Source organism: Schistocerca gregaria, chromosome 2 (genome assembly GCF_023897955.1).
Source record: "Schistocerca gregaria isolate iqSchGreg1 chromosome 2, iqSchGreg1.2, whole genome shotgun sequence".
NCBI lineage: Eukaryota > Metazoa > Arthropoda > Insecta > Orthoptera > Acrididae > Schistocerca > Schistocerca gregaria.
In genome coordinates this window covers 381077881-381097510 of record NC_064921.1, presented here as the reverse complement: position 1 = coordinate 381097510, position 19630 = coordinate 381077881, and the positions used below count along the sequence as shown (strand labels likewise).

Sequence of the window (19630 nt, the reverse complement as noted above, 5' to 3'; positions counted from 1 at the left end):
TATATCAAATACTGCTTAGAATACTGCTGAGTAACAAAATGTATATATTATCACTGCAATAAAGAAACTTAACAATTTTATTCAATATTTGTCTTCATATAGTAGCCACTGCAACTACTCTGTGTCCTGCTAGGAGGGTTGCATGACAAAACTATGCTCTTGGACACTGCAAGAATAGTTAAGTGTTTTCTCAAATGTGATAGTGTTGCTAAATGGCTTATACAAACACCCACAGTGAAAACTGTTCTTTTTAGATGTACGATACCCCATAACTAGATTTCACTTCTAATAGTAATGGATATTAGAAGATGTTTAAAATGTACTGCAACTAAGTACAACAGGTTTTAAAATTCAAACATGTTAACAAAAGCAAGTTGTCAGGCATCGTGGCACGCATCTACTGACCCAAACAAAATGTTTTAAACTTTGAGAAATCAGTGAGACATATCTGTCCTTAACTCTATTATCAGCGTAAACAGCACATTATGTTACAAGTTGTGATCCCTCCAAAGGCAGTATGTGCCATTGCCTTCCTTTAACCTCTGAACTGACTTCCCCAGCCAGGTATAAGGGGCCTACAGTTTAATATTGACTCAAACATAGCACAACATATCCCCCTCCCCCCTCTTTTTTCAAAAATGTAAATGATAGTGACTAGAGATGAAAGAGGAACTAAATAACACAGCACCCCCCCTCCCCTCCCCACACATTTGGGGGATTTATTCTCTAAGCCAATGGAAAACAAACTGAAAAACCAAGTTAAAAGTAAGTACATACAATATTTTAGTTCCATTGTATTCTTACATAAACTCTAGTAAAAATCATGGCATGCCCCAAGAAAGATACTCATACTACAATAGCTTGAAATTATTTCAATCTAGTAATTAGTGGTACCTGCTAAGTAGATAAGGACCACTACAAATCTAAGGACAAAAGTATGGGCTCCACATACTTATCAAAGTAGGAATGCCATTAAGCGTGATACTAATTCTCTGTTAACAGCAAGGAAAATCCCGCCCATGAACCACGGACCTTGGCGTTGATGGGGAGGCTTGCTTGCCTCAACGATGCAGGTAGGTGCAACCACAACGGAGGGGTATCTGTTGACAGGCCAGATAAATGTGTGGTTCCTGAAGAGGGACAGCAGCCTTTTCAGTAGTTGCAGGGGCAACAGTCTGGATGATTGACCGATCTGGCCTTGTAACACTAACCAAAATAGCCATGCTGTTCCGGTACTGCGAACGGCTGAAAGCAAGGGGGAAACTACAGCCGTAATTTTTCCTGAGGGCACGCAGCTTTACTGTATGGTTAAATGATGATGGTGTCCTCTTGGGTAAAATATTCCGGAGGTAACATAGTCCCCCATTCGGATCTCTGGGCGGGGACTACTCAGGGGGACATCATTATTAGGAGAAAGAAAACTAGCGTTCTACGGACAGGAGCGTGGAATGTCACATCCCTTAATCGGGCAGGTAGGTTAGAAAATTTAAAAAGGGAAATGGATAGGTTAAAGTTAGATATAGTGGGAATTAGTGAAGTTTGGTGGCAGGAGGAACAAGACTTTTGGTCAGGTGAACACAGGGTTGTAAATACAAAATCAAATAGGGGTAATGCAGGAGTAGGTTTAATAATGAATTAAAAAGTAGGAGTACGGGTAAGTTACTACAAACAGCATAGTGAACGCATTACTGTGGCCAAGATAGACACGAAGCCCACGCCTATTATAGTAGTACAAGTTTATATGCCAACTAGCTCTGCAGATGACTAAGAAATTGAAGAAATGTATGATGATATAAAAGAAATTATTTAGGTAGTGAACGGAGACAAAAATTTAATAGTCATGGGTGACTGGAATTCAAGTGTAGGAAAAGGGAGAGAAGGAAACATAGTAGGCGAATATGGATTGACTAAAAAATGAAAGAGTAAGGCTCCTGCTAAAATTTTGCGCAGAGCATAACTTAATCATAGCTAACACTTGGTTTAAGAATCATGAAAGAAGGTTGTATACATGGAAGAACCCTGGAGATACAAAAAGGTATCAGATAGGTTATATAATGGTAAGACAGAGATTTAGGAACCAGGTTTTAAATTGTAAGACATTTCCAGGGGCAGATGTGAACTCTGACCACAATCTATTGGTTATAAACTGTAGATTAAAACTGAAGAAACTGCGAAAAGGTGGGAATTTCAGGAAGTGAGACCTGGATAAACTGAAAGATCCAGAGGTTGTACAGAGTTTCAAGGAGAGCATAAGGGAACAATTGACATGAATGGGGGAACGAAATACAGTAGAAGAAGAATGGGTAACTTTGAGGGATTAAATAGTGAAGGCAGCAGATGGTCAAATAGGTAAAAAGATGAGAGCTAGTAGAAACCCTTGGCTAACAAAAGAAATATTGAATTAAGTTGATGAAAGAAGAAAATATAAAAATGCAGGCAATGAAGCAGGCATAAAGGAATACAAACGTTTAAAAAATGATATCGACAGGAAGTGCAAAATGGCTAAGCAGGGTTGGCTAGAGGAAAAATGTAAGGACCTAGAGGCTTATCTCACTAGGGATAAGATAGATACTGCATACAGGAAAATCAAAGAGACCTTTGGAGAAAGGAGAACCAGTTGCACGAATATCAAGAGCTCAGATGAAAACCCATTTCTAAGCAAAGAAGGGAAAGCAGAAAGGTGGAAGGAATATATAGAGGGTCTATACAAGGGTGATGTACTTGAGGACAGTATTATGGAAATGGAAGAGGATTTGGATTAAGATGAAATGGGACATATGATACTGCTTGAAGAGTTTGACAGAGCACTGAAAGACCTGAGTCGAAACAAGGCCCCCGGAGTAGACAACATTCCATTGGAACTACTGAAGGCCTTCGGAGAGCCAGTCCTGACAAAACTCTACCATCTGGTAGGCAAGATGTACGAGACAGGCGAAATACCCTCAGACTTCAAGAAGAATATAATAATTCCAATCCCAAAGAAATCCGGTGTTGAAAGATGTGAAAATTACTGAACTATCAGTTTAATAAGTCACAGCTGCAAAATACTAATGTGAATTCTTTACAGACGAATGGAAAAACTGGTAGAAGCCGACCTCAGGGACGATCACTTTGGATTCTGTAGAAATGTTGGAACACGTGAGGCAATACTGACCCTACGACATATCTTAGATGAAAGATTAAGGAAAGGCAAACCTACGTTTCGAGCATTTGTAGACTTAGAGAAAGCTTTTGACAATGTTGACTGGAATACTCTGTTTCAAATTCTGACGGCGGCAGGGGTAAAATGCAGGGAGCAAAAGGCTATTTATAATTTGTACAGAAACCAGAAAGCAGTAATAAGAGTTGAGAGGCATGAAAGGGAAGTAGCAGTTGGGAAGGAACAGGGTTGTAGCCTGTCCCCGATGTTTTTCAATCTGTATATTGAGCATGCAGTCAAGGAAACAAAAGAAAAATTCGGAGTAGGTATTAAAGTCCATGGAGAAGAAATAAAAATTTTGAGGTTCGCCGAAGACATTGTAATTCTGTCAGAGACTGCAAAGGACTTTGAAGAGCAGTTGAATGGAATGGACAATGCCTTGAAAGGAGGGTATAAGATGAACAACATCAAAAGCATAACGAGGATAATGGAATGTAGTCAAAATAAGTCAGGTTATGCTGAAGGAATTAGATTAGTAAATAAGGCACTTACAGTAGTAAAGGAATTTTGCTATTTGGTGAGCAAAATAAGTGATGATGGTCAAAGTAGAGAGGATATAAAATGTAGACTGGCAATGGCAAGGAAAGCATTTCTGAAGAAGAGAAATTCGTTAACTTCGAGTATTTATTTAAGTGTTAGGAAGTCGTTTCCTAAAGTATTTGTAGGGAGTGTAGCCATGTATGGAAGTGAAACTTGGATGATAAATTATTTGGAGAAGAGAATAGAAGCTTTCGAAATGTGGTACTACAGAAGAATGCTGAAGATTAGATGGGTAGATCACATAACTAAAGAGGAAGTATTGAATAGGATTGAGGAGAAGACAAGTTTGTGGCACAACTTGACCAGAAGAAGGGATCGGTTGGTAGTACATGTTCTGAGGCATCAAGGGATCACCAATTTAGTATTGGAGGGCAGTGTGGAGGGTAAAAATCGCAGAGGGAGACCAAGAGATGAATACATTAAGCAGATTCAGAAGGATGTAGGTTGCAGTAGGTACTGGGAGATGAAGCAACTTGCACAGGATAGAGTAGCATGGAGAGCTGCATCAAACCAGTCTCAGGACTGAAGACCACAACAACAACAACAACAACAGATGGCAATTTTGTACACAGAGTTTTTGTTTTACCTGCTGGTATTCTGATTGCTACAGATTTATTTACCAATTGTCTTTCTTTATCTCTAGTTAATTGTTGCTGTTTGAGTTTACTTGTCATTTTGTAATTTGCAGATAGTGAGTGCAGCTGTGGATGTTACAAAATGGAATGCTGAGTGGAGGAATCAGAACATTTCCAACATACTCTTCAATAGAGGGGTGACAAGCAGTGGAGGTAGACAGAAACAGTTGTGCCATGTATAGGTATAATGCCATTGGACAGAGCATGGCAAGGAAATGATTTTCTGATTGTAACGGGGATTGTTTTGATATTAGTGACTTTCCATGAGCAGGGATTTTATGAAATGTTTAAATGCATTAATCCACAATGATTCATGTCAGTGGACTTGAGAACTGGCAAATGTGATGTCCTGTGATCATTCCACCACCGTGAGAAATTTGCATGCAATTGGGAGGTTTATAATTCAGGTGTTTGGGTACCACTGTTCCAAGGAAAAGGAAAAAAAAACAGCAGGTGGTCATACATGCATCTCTGTGTGCTTGTCATCAATTGGTTCATGAACACTGACCATTCCTATCCTGTATCATTACTGGTGACAAGAAATGGTGTCTTTCTGCTGACATAAGGTAAAGAAAGGAATAGTTGAGTCAAAATAAAGCAGCAACTCCCCATACAAAGACCTGCATACATCCACAGAATATAATGTTATGCATCTGGAGGAACAGTGACTGAGTGGTGTACTACAAGTTGCTTCCCCGAGGTGTAACCACCTGACCTTTATTGTAAACAACTGAGATATTCTGTAGACCCAGTCCAGGAACAACAAACAAGAAGACTGCATGAAGTGATGCAACTCCATGATAACACCCACCCACATTCTGGTGGACTGACAAAAGACACTGAACAGGAGCTGGGTTGGGACATCCCTCTGCACCCACCATTTACACTTTTTCTGCTCTCTGTCTAGCAACCTTCAATATATTTCCTTTCTGGATGAAAACACACTATAAACATGGTGTGATGAGTTCTTTGCCTCAAAACCATGTTATCTCTACAGTCTCAGAATTGAAAAGCTATCTAGTGTTAGCAGACTGTAGTAAAAAAATATATTTTTGATGACTAAAGTCTGTTGTGTTTATTAAACTTACAGAAAACTGTTACAAATTTATGTACCAACCGAATAAGTACAGCGACTTCAGACTTTCATATTTTGACAATAAAAGGCTGAAGAGGAAAAGCTTCAAATTTAGTGTCACTGTTCCTCAAATGCTGGTGATATTAGTTTCTAATAGGCCTTCATGGCATTGTGAAAGATGACATAGTACTTAAATACAGCTCTCATTTCAGGTTTGCATTAATAATTACATATGTACAAAGTACTCTTCCCCATGAGGTACTGTCAATTCAAACAGTCAAAGCCATCTCTTAGTTCAATAATTATGTTGCACACCATTAAAAGATAACATGACAGTCTAAAACAAAGAGAGAATTTAACAATCACATACCTTTCATTTGCATTATTTTGTTGTTGTTGTTGTTGTTGTTGTTGTTGAGGGGATGGTAGGGGTGGTGATGGTAAATGCTGCTGCTGCTGCTGCTGCTGCTGCTGCAGGCCCTGCTGTTCACACTCTGGCTGTAATGAAGTGAGTGACCCTGCAGTGAGTGTGTCAGTGTCATTTCCCGACAGAGAAGCTGCAGACTCGCGAGCAGCGTGATCAGTTGCATCATCACACATGGACTCTGTGTCACCCAAATCTGACTCTATAGCACCAGATTCTGCATCGGCTCGACCACATGTATATGCTGTCAGCCAGAGAAAAGAGATAATGCACAAAGTATGACAAAACTGCATGTATAATCCATTATAGTATTGTAAAAACAGTGATTATGTAAAATTCTGCAATGATGATCCTTGACTGTCCCCTATCACTTAAACTATTTACAGCAGAAATTACTATATAAAAGATTTTGTAGCTGGTTTAACTGACTGCATCGTCATCCATCGTCATCACTATCACACCATAAGCTTTTAGCACATGAACAGATATGGGCATTCTGGTTAAATTCTAAATGAGTATCCTACTGCAATTTAATATAGTTTTAATGGAATGTAATGTCATACAATGATACAAACTAATACAATCCAAGCTCTGCTTGAAGTAATAAGTACTATTTATCATCAATGAAACGAATCTGCTTCAAGAGAACAGGTAAGCACCCATTCCCAATGGCTCCTCATGCATTTACCAGTAAGCACCTAAGGATCCCAATTTATTTGAATTCTTTATTCTTCAATGATCTTGGAAGTTTTAGGAAACTGTAGAAAGTTTACAGCCAATGACATAATTAAATCTAATAGTATATACTGAAGTTAATATTCACAGATCAGAGTTCATTGGTTCCAAGTCCTGGTAACCATGTACCCAGTGAAGTTTTAAGACTTGTATCAGTAAAGTGCAGTCATTTATTAAAATAACCGGTCTGCACCTTTGAATTGAACAAAACTCTCCGAGTCACAAAAATGCTGAAGGCTTATTGCATCATAAAGTACACTTATCTTCAACCTGAGTTGTCAGAGAGATACAACTGCCTCATGTTCACATAATTTTGGAGGAATACTGACAAACTGTGTTATCACTCTATGCACTTAATTATTACCATGTGTGTACCAAGTCACAGACTCATGAGCAGCCATACTGTCTACCAATTCTTGTTCATGGGTATTATTGACCAGATTGTTGTGTGCCTTTAGACATAATAAAGATTTTTTTATTTAACTGACCTTTACTTACGTTTTACCTTCCTTTTTTAATTTATTTGCTGCATTTTTTGCTGGTGAACTACAAATTCAGGAAATGAGGAGAAATGTTTATAATGATTACGATTTGATGACTAACTGTTACGATAGCTCAATAAGGCAAAAATAATGGCATCTTTTGGCATACAATAAGTGACTATTGCATCTGATTCACAATCACTACTGTTTCACATCCACTGGAAGCACTGAAATGACACTTGAGACTATGTTCAGTGGAATTTGATTGTAAATTAAAAAGGTGTGCTATGCATGACATTTTGAAGCCAATGAGTTGGCAGACTACTTTTTTTTTTTTTGGTTGCTAAACTAAATAGTCAATTTTGTGTGTTTTGCTCTCACTTATCATGGACTATTAATAAAGATGTGTTGTTCGACAGTCCCTTGTTAATCTTTAAAATTTGTTTTATAACAACAGCATGAAATTTTCAAATGAGCAAATTGTAACTAAGCTTTTATAGTTTTATGTGTGAGTGTGTGTACAGGATCAACTGCAACAGCCTGATAAGGTTAAGTCAATATATCCCGTTTTTAAATACACTGTCAGACCCTATGGCATATAAGAAGACCAAAGTTCAATTTCAAATTTTTTTTACGTAAAGAAGTGAACATCTAAGATGTTCACCGAAAGTTTGAGAGAAACAACTATCATTTTTTAGAAAATATGCAAGTTCAAAGTGTAGAGTACCAGTACTAGGATAGTGCTTGTCATCAAGAATGTCTTCTGGTGAGACCATGCTGGTATCTGACATTTATGCCATTCCACAGCTGGTTTGAGTCAGCTGTGAAGCAATTTGTGAAGTGCGTAGAGAGAGTGTTACTGGTTTGGCTTAGGTGCTATGATCATGGACTCTGTTTTAGGCATAACTTTAAACATTTTTGTTATCAGTTGAGAATTTGGTCTTCAACCATGGAACAGTTACAACAACTACTAATGCAAACCACACAGAGCTCTGTTACATTACAGGCATTGCAAGCATTAGAGAATGCAGGGAATAGAATAAGGTCCAATTCCACCATGGGTTCCACCCATCTGCTTTGACCAATGATGTCATAAATGAAGTAAATATAACTGTTTATCTTAGTTACTAAGACAACCACAGATAACAATCAAGAAAAGGCTGATAAGACTCTTCAAGATGGCAAAAAACAGGACAGAATACTATGCTCAAAAATAGGCACAAAAAACATACAAAGCATTTCAGTTATCAAATAAATTGAAGTCAGTGCGTCAGCCATGAGGAATGAAGGGGTTTTGGGCAAACTTCAAAAAAAAAAAAAAAAAAAAAAAAAGGTGGGGGGGTGTTAATAAAGCTAAGATCATTACAGAACAACCAGAATAATGGACAGTAGGGCACACAGAATGAATCTAGGAGAAACAGAATGAAGAAAGGAAGAAAATGCAAAACTGGAATCTAATCTTTTGCTTAACTGTGTTGGTGGCCGAAAGCTCTTTTAGTAGTGCTTATCTGCAACTCAGTATCCCCGCTTTATGGTTAGTAGCCACTATCCTTTTCATAATATTGTTACATTCCATTCTAGATTTTCCATTGTTGAACAATTCATTTCAAATACATTGTACTTTCTCAATTTCACATTAGGAAAAAAAGCAGCCAAATATTTGTTAGAACCAATATTTAAAATAAGATTACTTCTCATTTCAATTCATTCACAACCATTTGAACTGTGCGCTTAGATTCCTCCCTAACCTCAACAGTGTGCTACATTACAAAAACATAATCACTAACCATTACACTCAGAACAATATAACCAGTGCTCTTAAAGATCCCACCTAACCTTACCCTTAGAAATTGTTCCAAACATGGAAATAAACAGCAATTTACAGACAACATAGTTTACATGAATTACTAAGAAAAACACAGATAACATTTAACAACAGATCGTTTACATACTTGGAATTATAAACTCATGATGTCAAACAGGACATCACACACCAAAGCAGGCGGGTGAAACCGGACCCTGAATGTACCACAAAAAAATTTTCCAGCGATACTGGTGTTCACAGCTTTTCACCATATAATGAAAAACATGAAGAGTGGAGTGTTTACAATCAATAATTGCAGTTTTATTTGCTAGATCGTACAATTTCCAGCTCTGAAAGACAAAATGTCACAACCGTGTGTGGAACTCACATAATACAAAAATTGAAGCCATTAATTAATCCGGTGGAACCCAATTTGCTTAGAATGTTTTCTTTATTATAAGAATATATTTCAATTAAGAAACATGTTACTGCAGCTAAGTTAGAATTCTGCCAGCAGGAAAAGAGCCCCAATCAATCTTAGACAGCCAGATCCACTGACTTACACAGACTAAGTAGTAACTGCAATAAAATGTTTGTGTTGGCAAACACTCTAACCAGGGATGTTATAGTGCAACTTACTCCCAACTCTGCAATGAAAAACCACATGTTGAGAAAATCTGATCCATCCCAGATGGAAGTAACGTGAATATCTCATGCCTATGAAAGGTCCACCCAGCCCAGAGTTAGTTTCCGAAGGAGGAAGGTATCTTGACATTCAGCTCACCAGCAACAGTCACACAAGACATTGCATCACCTCCAATGGAGCCCCAACCTGCTCCAAAACCTGGATGACCTCATACACACAACTATACCTGTGGCAACAAACTGCATCAGCAGCAGCCTCTTATCCCAGCTGAACAATGCTTTCTTTGCCATGCAAGAATCATGGTACGTAACATGTCACAAGCACAGCAAAAAAAGGATGTTTTCAAGAAGGATGTTATCACAGTTCTAATACACACGTACCCCAACCTATGGTAGTGTACAAAGTAAGTGACAAATCTACACAAGTGCAGATTTCCCATGATGCAATCCACCAAATGTACTTTGATGCATTCAAAGGCAAACATACTGTGCAATTACCTCTGGACACCTGTACTTCTGTGTCCTTCCTAAACCAATCTACTTACTCAAATTTAGGGGTAATGCCCTTCCAGGCATACAAGACAAACCTGTTGGGATATGGATGATATCAGGCAGCCTTTCTAGGGAAACTTCCAGTTTTAATTACTTACAACAAAGTCAACTGCCCAGTAAATTTTCTTGAGGTAGCTGACCCCACAGAGGACAATGTTTTCAGGATAGACTCTTTTCATGCTTTCGGATTTACGATTCATGAAACAGCTAAAAGACACAAATGCAAAATGCGCAGGGATTCATACAACCATCCTTGATACATTTGGGGTTCAAACCTCCAGCCAATACCAGTAGATTTGCATCATTAAAGGACTATGTAACAGCCATCATCCACCAGGAAATTATTTCTACCTCTGTACCTAACACACGGTTTTATAGAAATTTACATGATCTGCCAGACTGAAGGCCACACCTTGGAGAGCAGCGTCCTGCCCATTCATGGACATGTTGCATCCACTGCCAGGGCAAGTCATCCCAAGGCCTCTCCCATGGACTGCAGTGGTGTCACCAAAATCAATTTCATCTCCAACATCCAAGTCACAAGCTGAAAGTTTCCCTGCTCCTGAGACAGACTCAGATTCTGTTTTGACCCATATAACTTAAATCGAGATTCGTCCTGTCCTAGCTTTATCCACCGATGCTCATCACCATCGATCCAGCTTCTCTGCTCCCTGTGCCCCTATACAACCATCCTGGTGGTCACTATTGTGGGGGAGGGAACTGAGTGACACCACTCGATTGTACTATGAAAACCAAGTACTTGGTGCAAATCAGACAGTTCTGGTCATCAGAAGCACCATCCGATAGGATCATGTCAGAATCCAATCCAACCCAGCCCAGCCCAGCCCAGAGTCGGCCTGAGCCAGTTGTGAGGCAATGTGTGGCATGCATACTAAGTGTGTGTGTGTGTGTGTGTGTGTGTGTGTGTGTGTGTGTGTGTGTGTGTGTGTGTGTGTGTGTGTGTGTGTGTTGGGGTGGGGGGGGGGGGGAGGAGGAGAGGGGCTGATTTGACTTAGGAGTTATAACCTTGGACTTTCTTTGCCTTAGGCAGGACTTTGATATGGCATGGACTGAACTTTGCTTTGGAATGCAGAGTTTTGTTAGCAAGCACTGTTTCCTAGGTGTATCTTGCCTATACACCTCCTGTTGTAAATAAACAAAGGGGAGAACCTGCTAGTTCATGCATAATTTGCCTTTAAAAACATGAATAGTTCTTTTTGAAACAGATGTTTGATTACATTAACTTGAAGAGCATTACTAATTAAGTCCCCTTTGCAACTACCAGAGATCAGAAAGGCATTTTTACCATTAGTCAAGTGCTCACTTATGCCCGACATTTGCACTCAGGTGGCAGAACAGTTATTTTCTGACATTGAGGAGTCTGAAGTAGTAGTCATTTATTGTAAATGATAAATTTCAGCAACAGTGTAGAGAAAAGTGTGCAAGATGATGATTCAGTCTATTACTTGAAATATCATCTCAAAGCAGCAAATTCTGTTGGAACCATTTTGTGCTGACATTTCTTCAAATTATTTATTATGTGATTCAGCTATTCTCTAGAGCAAATAAACAATTTACACACATCATGTGCAATCTGTTTACATAATATTGAAACAATCATTCCACAGATCCCAGTATTAAAATTAAAGCGAAGACTGTTTCTCTTTAGTTTCTGCTTACTAATCATTGTAAGACAATATACCATGTAAAAACTCAGCTAACAGAGTTTTTATACTTATCATTATGATACATCACTACATATTGTACCTGAAAGGCATTTTATGCACAGCCACAATGAGGATAGAATCACACATATTGAAGAATTTAACAATATTAGAGAAGGAAAGTTGCTACTCACCACGTAGCGGAGATTAAGGACTTTATCAGCAATAGACACACAAACGCACACACCAACGTGCACTGGTAAGACAGAGATTTAGGTTTTAAATTGTAAGACATTTCCAGGGGCAGATGTGGACTGTGACCACAATCTGTTGGTTATGAACTGTAGATTAAAACTGAAGAAACTGCAAAAAGGTGGGAATTTAAGGAGATGGGACCTGGATAAACTGAAAGAACCAGAGGTTGTACAGAGTTTCAAGGAGAGCATAAGGGAACAATTGACAGGAATGGAGGGAACAAAGTAGAAGGAGAATGGGTAGCTTTGAGGGATGAAATAGTGAAGGCAGCAGAGGATCAGATAGGTAAAAAGACGAGGGCTAGTAGAAACCCTTGGGTAACAGAAGAAATATTGAATTTAATTGATGAAAGAAGAACATACAAAAATGTAGTAAATGAGGCAGGCAAAAAGGAATACAAACATTTCAAAAATGATATCGACAGGAAGTGCGAAATGGCTAAGCAGGGATGGCTAGAGGACAAATGTAAGGATGTAGAGGCTTATCTCACTAGGGGTATGATAGATACTGCCTACAGGAAAATTAAAGAGACCCTTTGAGAAAGGAGAACCAGTTGCATGTATATCAAGAGCTTTGATGGAAACCCAGTTCTTAACAAAGAAGGGAAAGCAGAAAGGTGGAAGGAATATATAGAGGGTCTATGTAAGGACGATGTACTTGAAGACAGTATTATGGAAATGGAAGAGGATGGAGATGAAATGGGAGATATGATACTGCTTGAAGAGTTTGACAGAGCACTGAAAGACCCGAGTCGAAAAAGGCCCCCGGAGTAGACAACATTCCATTAGAACTACTGACAGCCTTGGGAGAGCGAGTCCTGACAAAACTCTACCATCCGGTGAGCAAGATGTACGAGACAGGTGAAATACCCTCAGACTTCAAGAAGAATATAATAATTCCAATCCCAAAGAAAGCAGGTGTTGACATGTGAAAATTACAGAACTATCAGTTTCGTAAGTCACGGCTGCAAAATACTAATGCGAATTCTTTACAGACGAATGGAAAAATTGGTAGAAGCCGACCTCGGGGAAGATCAGTTTGGATTCCGTAGAAATACTGGAACACGTGAGGCAATACTGACCTACGACTCACCTTAGAAGAAAGATTAAGGAATGGCAAACCTACATTTCTAGCATTTGTAGACTTAGAGAAAGCTTTTGACAATGTTGATGGAATACTCTCTTTCAAATTCTAAAGGTGGCAGGGGTAAAATACAGGGAGCGAAAGGCTATTTACAATTTGTACAGAAAGCAGATGGCAGTTAGGGCACGAAAGGGAAGCAGTGGTTGGGAAGGAAGTGAGACAGGGTTGTATCCTCTCCCCGAGGTTATTCAATCTGTACATTGAGCAAGCAGTGAAGGAAACAAAAGAAAAATTCGGAGTAGGTATTAAAATCCATGGAAAAGAAAAAAAAAACTTTGAGGTTTGCTGATGACATCGTAAATCTGTCAGAGACAGCAGAGGACTTTGAAGAGCAGTTGAACGGAATGGACATTGTCTTGAAAGGAGGATATAAGATGATCATCAACAAAAGCAAAATGAGGATAATGGAATGTAGTCGCATTATACCGGGTGATGCTGAGGGAATTAGATTAGGAAACGAGACATTTAAAGTACTAAAGGAGTTTTGCTATTTGGGGAGCAAAATAACTCATGATGGTTGAAGTACAGAGGATATAAAATGTTGACTGGCAATGGCAAGGAAAGTTTTTCTGAAGAAGAGAAATTTGTTAACATCGAGTATATATTTAAATGTCAGGAAGTCGTTTCTGAAAGTATTTGTTTGGAGTGTAGCCATGTATGGAAGTGAAACACGGATGATAAATAGTTTAGACAAGAAGAGAATAGCAGCTTTTAAAACGTGGTGCTACAAAAGAATGCTGAAGATTAGATGGGTAGATCACATAACTAATGAGGAGGTATTGAATAGAAATGGGGAGAAGAGGAGCTTGTGGCACAACTTGACCAGAAGAAGTGATCAGTTGGTAGGACATGTTCTGAGACATCGAGGGATCACCAATTTAGTATTGTGGGGCAGTGTGGATGGTAAAAATCGAAGAGGGAGACCAAGAGATGAACACACTAAGCAGATTCAGAAGGATGTAGGCTGCAGTAGGTACTGGGAAATGAACAATCTTGCACAGGATAGAGTAGCATGGAGAGCTGCATCAAACCAGTCTCAGGACTGAAGACCGCAACAACAAGTTTGTCATAGACAATTTCATCCTCTGTGAACAGCCTTAAGAGCTTCTGACACTGCCAACTAGCTCATTTATATACATTGCAAACAGTAATGGTCCTATCAAACTTCCATGAGATACTTTGGAAATTACCTCTACATCAAAATATCTTGTTCTGCGAAGAGCTGCAAGTTATATCTGAAAGAATGATTTGAATCCACTAATAAATCGGGTCTGATACTCAGTAAGCTCATTTTTTATTCACTAAAGGCAGTATGACAGTGTCGGATGCTTTCCTGGAGTCATGGAAGATGGCGTCAACCCGAGTGCCATTGTCCACAGCACTATGGATCTCATGGAGAAACAAAGCGAGCCGAGTTTCGCAAGATCTCTGTCTGCGAATCTGTGTTGATTTCTGATAAGAGCCATACTGGTGCACTCCTGTCATTGTGAGAAGCTTCACTGACTATACACTATTAATGTCCCAGACAGCAAAAGCAAAGTATATCATCACAGATCTGTTGAGAAGTGTTTAAGGCATGGGGTGTACTTCACCAAATCCTGGAGTTGTGCCCAAATGCATTAGACCAGGCTTTTCCAACACTGCCTCATAGCACACTGCTACTGTGGGTACCCCTCAGCTCATCCGTGGACAAGCATGTAGTGTAGACTACTCTCCAGGTAAATCTATTGAACACATTCTGCAAATGCATTAGTCACTTGGCCACCCCAGCCAGTGGGTTCTCCGCCAGGCCAGTATGATGGTGTAGGCTATAGCCCGGCTGAATGCTTGCCTATGCCCCAGCCATTTATCCACCTATGCCTGTAAGTACATGGCTGCCTGCAGGTAAGTGCACAGTCTGGAATAGCCTACAACAGGCTCCATCACTGCAGCAAAAACTTGCAGCCTGCATTCTTGAGCAATGTGGTGGACAAATGTCATATGTGATGGTTTGTTACACCATTGGACGCATCATGTATCTACATTTGCCTACGATTCCAATGTCAAGAGTAACAAAATCACTCATATTATCATGAAACTCATCTGAGGTACAAAGTTCATTTCAGCCATATTTATCATTACTAACTGGTTATTCACAAGAAAATATTTGTCCTCATTTCCCTCTCTGACTGGAACTATTCTCAACAGTTTAATGTGTCCCTATAGCCAGTGTGTTGACACTAAAAAGCACTCTCTCTCAATTTTATCAGGACACACATTTATCACACAAGCCATATATTAAAATATACTCTGAGGTGGTTTACAGTTCGAATGTTCAAGGATGAAAGAAATTTAATATCATGATGAAAGTATCGAGAAAAAGTAACAGTTTGGTGTTTCAGTTCTGACTAACTATGACTGCTGATGTGTCAACTAATACAACATTCAAGTTCTTAATACAACTTTTTTCTTCAAACTATTGCAAACTCCTTCACAAGCACAGACATATTTACCCATTGATAGGACCGAGTGTGTGTGTGTGTGTGTGTGTGTATGTGTGTGTGTGTGTGTGTGTGTGTGTGTACATATATATTAGGCTTACCTTTGAGGCAACGCATCATGAACCCAAATGGCAGCAGCGGATCAAAAAGGCAGAGAAGGCGCGATGGAGATGGCACAAAAGATAACAGCACAGGTACGTAAGCCAGGAAGAGACCTGATGGTGGAGGAATACCAAGTTCCAAGCATTTCAGAGTCACACCAAGGCACAAGTTTCCTCCTGCAGAATCACCTGGGTTCCAGAACACAAATTTTGCATCAATAGTAGTGCATACAATTAACTTATAAAATTGTGAGATTAAGTTAATGTTTTTTCAGTTACTTTCTTCAGTATAAGACAATGAACAGTTACCACAGACACTGTGCCCAAATGAGTTGGTATCTTGCCTAAACTCTAAGCAAAGAAGTTAAATCTTTCATCATGAAATTCACTTTTAGAGTGATGAGTTGGAAATTTAAAAGTATGAACTTTTATAGTCAAATTAGACATAATAACATAGAAGACTGAAATCAACTTTGGAGTATCATCATCATTAAAATGATGCTCTGAGATGAAACATGTAACAAACATGATAGGCTGTAATTTTCATTTACTTATAAATATTTCAATTTCTCAGATCACAGAAACCACAGTGTAACACATAGAATGTGAATAATTTAGGAGCAAAGGAGAGTACTTACCGAATAGCAGAATCTTTGAGTCATCAGCAGACACATGCAAATGAGAAAGAAGACCTGTTAGCTTTCAGAAGCAATCCTTCCTCGAACTAGAGTAGAAACGCCTGTGCAAACTTTTGTGCATGTTCTCTAGTTTGAAAAAGGATAGATTCCAAAAGCTAGCACATTTTCTTTCCCTTTAGTGCGTGCCTGTTGACAACTAGGTCCCTCCCAACTGGGGAGTGGTCTCTTCTACTTCTAAATTATTTACACTCCAGAACTTTCCTAATATATACATAAAAAGTGAACATTCTTTTGAAATGTACAATGTAACATGCTGAACATATGTAATAACCAGTGTCACTGAATTCATTTAGATGACATTCAAATTTAGCTTACCTATGGAGTGATGACTCTCTGATCCTGTTGGAACTTAGAATCTATTCCTCACTGTATTCATACATTTGCCTAGTTATGTATGTTGTTATTTATCCTCCACCTGTATTACATTCACTGTGATGAATGTTCACGTTGTATTTGTTTTACAGCATACAGCATTAATAAGATATTTATTATACTGAAATATGGCTCATTGCCCAGCAATAATGGAAGGTAATGAAGTTTATTATATTATGTTCAGTTTTCATCGTTGTATACGGCACTCTTAATTGCATATTATTTCATTTCCTTGTTTCCTGTCATCCTTGTGTTCTCTTACTGCTTCTACCTGATTTATGCATATGAACCTCTACCTACTGCCACCAAAACCAAGCACCACTCTTCTTGCGTTTGTGAGTAATGATCCAATTTCAAAACTCCAATTTATTCATAAAATCAAACTAATACCAAGGGTTGAATTGCAAAATACGCACAAAATCTATAATCAATAAGTTTTAGCTATGCTATTGCAAATGCAGTGTGTGTACAGCAACAGCAGCATGAAAAACATCTAGAGGATAGCAAAATTCATCATAAACTTTACACACTGCATCTGGTTTTACACACATTACGATGGCTGTTATTCTGTTCTTCACTTTTTCCCCTCATGTAACCTGGAAATAAAAAATCACAAGGGGGTCATGTTTGGCAATCCTGGAGGCCAAGAACACAAGGCAGTGTCTCAGGGTCCCATGCGCCCTATCCAGTGTTGAGACATTGTGTCACTGAGAAACTGATGTAGGGCGTCATGTCGGTGTGCTGGAACTCCAACATGCTGGAAAATGGAAGTCATTGGAGTTGTTCTGAAATTTTGAAAAAAGCCAGTTCTGCAGCATTTGAAGATATCTCATTCCAGTCATTGCTTTTTCCTCAGAAAAGAAGGGACCGTACACTTTTTCACAAGAAGTGGCATAAACATCCTGTCTTTTCAAATTGGCAATACCAATGATGAATGTTTTTGTGTGCAGGCGGATCAATGTCAAAATGCCAACAAAAAGCACACTAGACCGAAATAACTGGCACTCTCCTTGCAAACTGCAGCACACGAAACACCACCTGCTCAGCAGATGCCTTCTTACTTCTTAATGACGGCAAACTGAGAAGATGCACTCACTGACATTTAATGGCATTTTCTGAAACTCTAGGCCATGCCCGTTAACACAACACACATTTTCTTGCCGACACATCCCACATTTCTAATTATTACTGTCCAAGATCAGGGAGGGTTTTTTTCCCACCACTACTGCTACATAATTTAATAAACCAGTTTCACACTTGTGCCCGAAAGAGACACTATATGATATAAGTTGTCATGTTGCTCTTTGTAATACAGAATTACACATCAGAATACAGGTTCCATTTTCTCAATGATAAAAAAAATTGATCTCTCTGCTCTTACTGATTTAAAACAATTATAATAAACTAAAATGTATGTATCACCTGCCATGATGATTTGTGCATCATCTGCTGCCCCTAGCATGCGGGCATGTGTCCGGGCCCAGCAGTATGCATACAATGCTTCTTCTAAGGCACGAGGAAATGGTGCATCAGGTGCAAGGGAATAGTCAACAGATAGAAATGGCACATCCAATCGTGCAACCCACTCCCTCAAGTAACTTGCATGGGAGCGGGAACTCTGAGCCACAAACCCCCCACCATGTAAATGCACAACCAGTTGTGAGCTGGGCTGGCTACCAGTTGCACCACTTCCAACCTGCAACGAAAGAGATTGTGCGTAATTAATGTGTAGAAATTGATGAAAACTCTACACAACATATTGTCGAATACTACATCACCACTTTAAATAAAAATCAAAGGCATGCTAGAGGACTAATGAAAATATTGCAAGGGGCCACGCTCAACATACAATGACAGTTTTAGTTGTATTTTCATGTTTTCTTCTAATTTACATTCTACACCAGTCCCCATATTGATGGACAGCATGGCCATTTATCTGCAAGTGTAGAATAGAAAATAAACAACACAAGAAATGCAAACGTAGGCACCCGTGGCTATTGTCACAGTCAATTAAATTCTTCTGGGTTTATGACTGCATTGTCAACTATAAAATTCCGGCATTTTGGTGACTATAGCAAGATGTCTTCCTCAGGGCGTATTAGCAATACACCCTGAGGAAGGCACCTTACAATAGTCGCCAAAATGTCGGTATTTTATAGTTGAAAATATGGTCACAAACCCAGAAGAAATTTATTGACCAACACAAAAAATGTCCACCTACTGTTTGTTGAAACAGGAACATAATACTAATACTAGGCACACAATATATTGTAAATGTCCAATTTCTCTTTCTCAACCCATACCCACCCCTCTCCCACACACTCACTGGTTGACCACCCATGCAACACTGACAGATTGTAGCACAGAGAGAGAGATCCAGCCTGGATGTTTTGCGATTTCAGCAAGCAAGCAAAATTTGTAGGAGCAGGTTATTCCCGGAACAGGAAATATTGCTTAAAGGAAAAAAGCTGAAAATTATTTTCCTCATATTATTTTCGTTTATAAACAGATACTGAACTAAAAATAAAACAGTTTTCATGATTATCCACTAAGACCCCCTCACTTAGTAACTATCAGATGGGAGTTCAACTTTTCCCTCTTTATGGTGTCAATTTTCCAGTGACTTCTTTCTTCAATTATTCTTTTGAAGAATTCTTTAGATTTAATTTTTTTATGTCCAATCAATTTTTGAGATTCTCCCACAGAAAAAGATCCACAAATATATAATTTTTCTTTTCAAGTTTCATCACAATCCATTTTTCATGTTCATATGGTACTGCACTATTAACATGTACTTTCAAAAATTATCATCACACACTATTTCAG

General features: G+C 38.9%; 1 protein-coding gene across 4 annotated transcripts in view; it reads right to left on the bottom strand.

Moving 5' to 3' along the window:
* LOC126320573 (hormone-sensitive lipase-like) overlaps positions 1–19630 on the bottom strand; it is a 126768-nt gene that overhangs the window by 33432 nt on the left and 73706 nt on the right. For all 4 annotated transcript variants that reach the window (XR_007558148.1, XM_049994039.1, XM_049994047.1 and 1 more), the window contains exons 6-8: positions 18227–18500; positions 15735–15923; positions 5820–6117 (exon numbers count right to left, since the gene is read on the bottom strand). Coding sequence is in view for 3 of the 4 variants with exons in the window: in XM_049994039.1 (XP_049849996.1) it covers positions 5820–6117; positions 15735–15923; positions 18227–18500 (761 nt within the window). In the remaining variant the exon portion in view is untranslated. The remainder of the gene's footprint in view (positions 1–5819; positions 6118–15734; positions 15924–18226; positions 18501–19630) is intronic.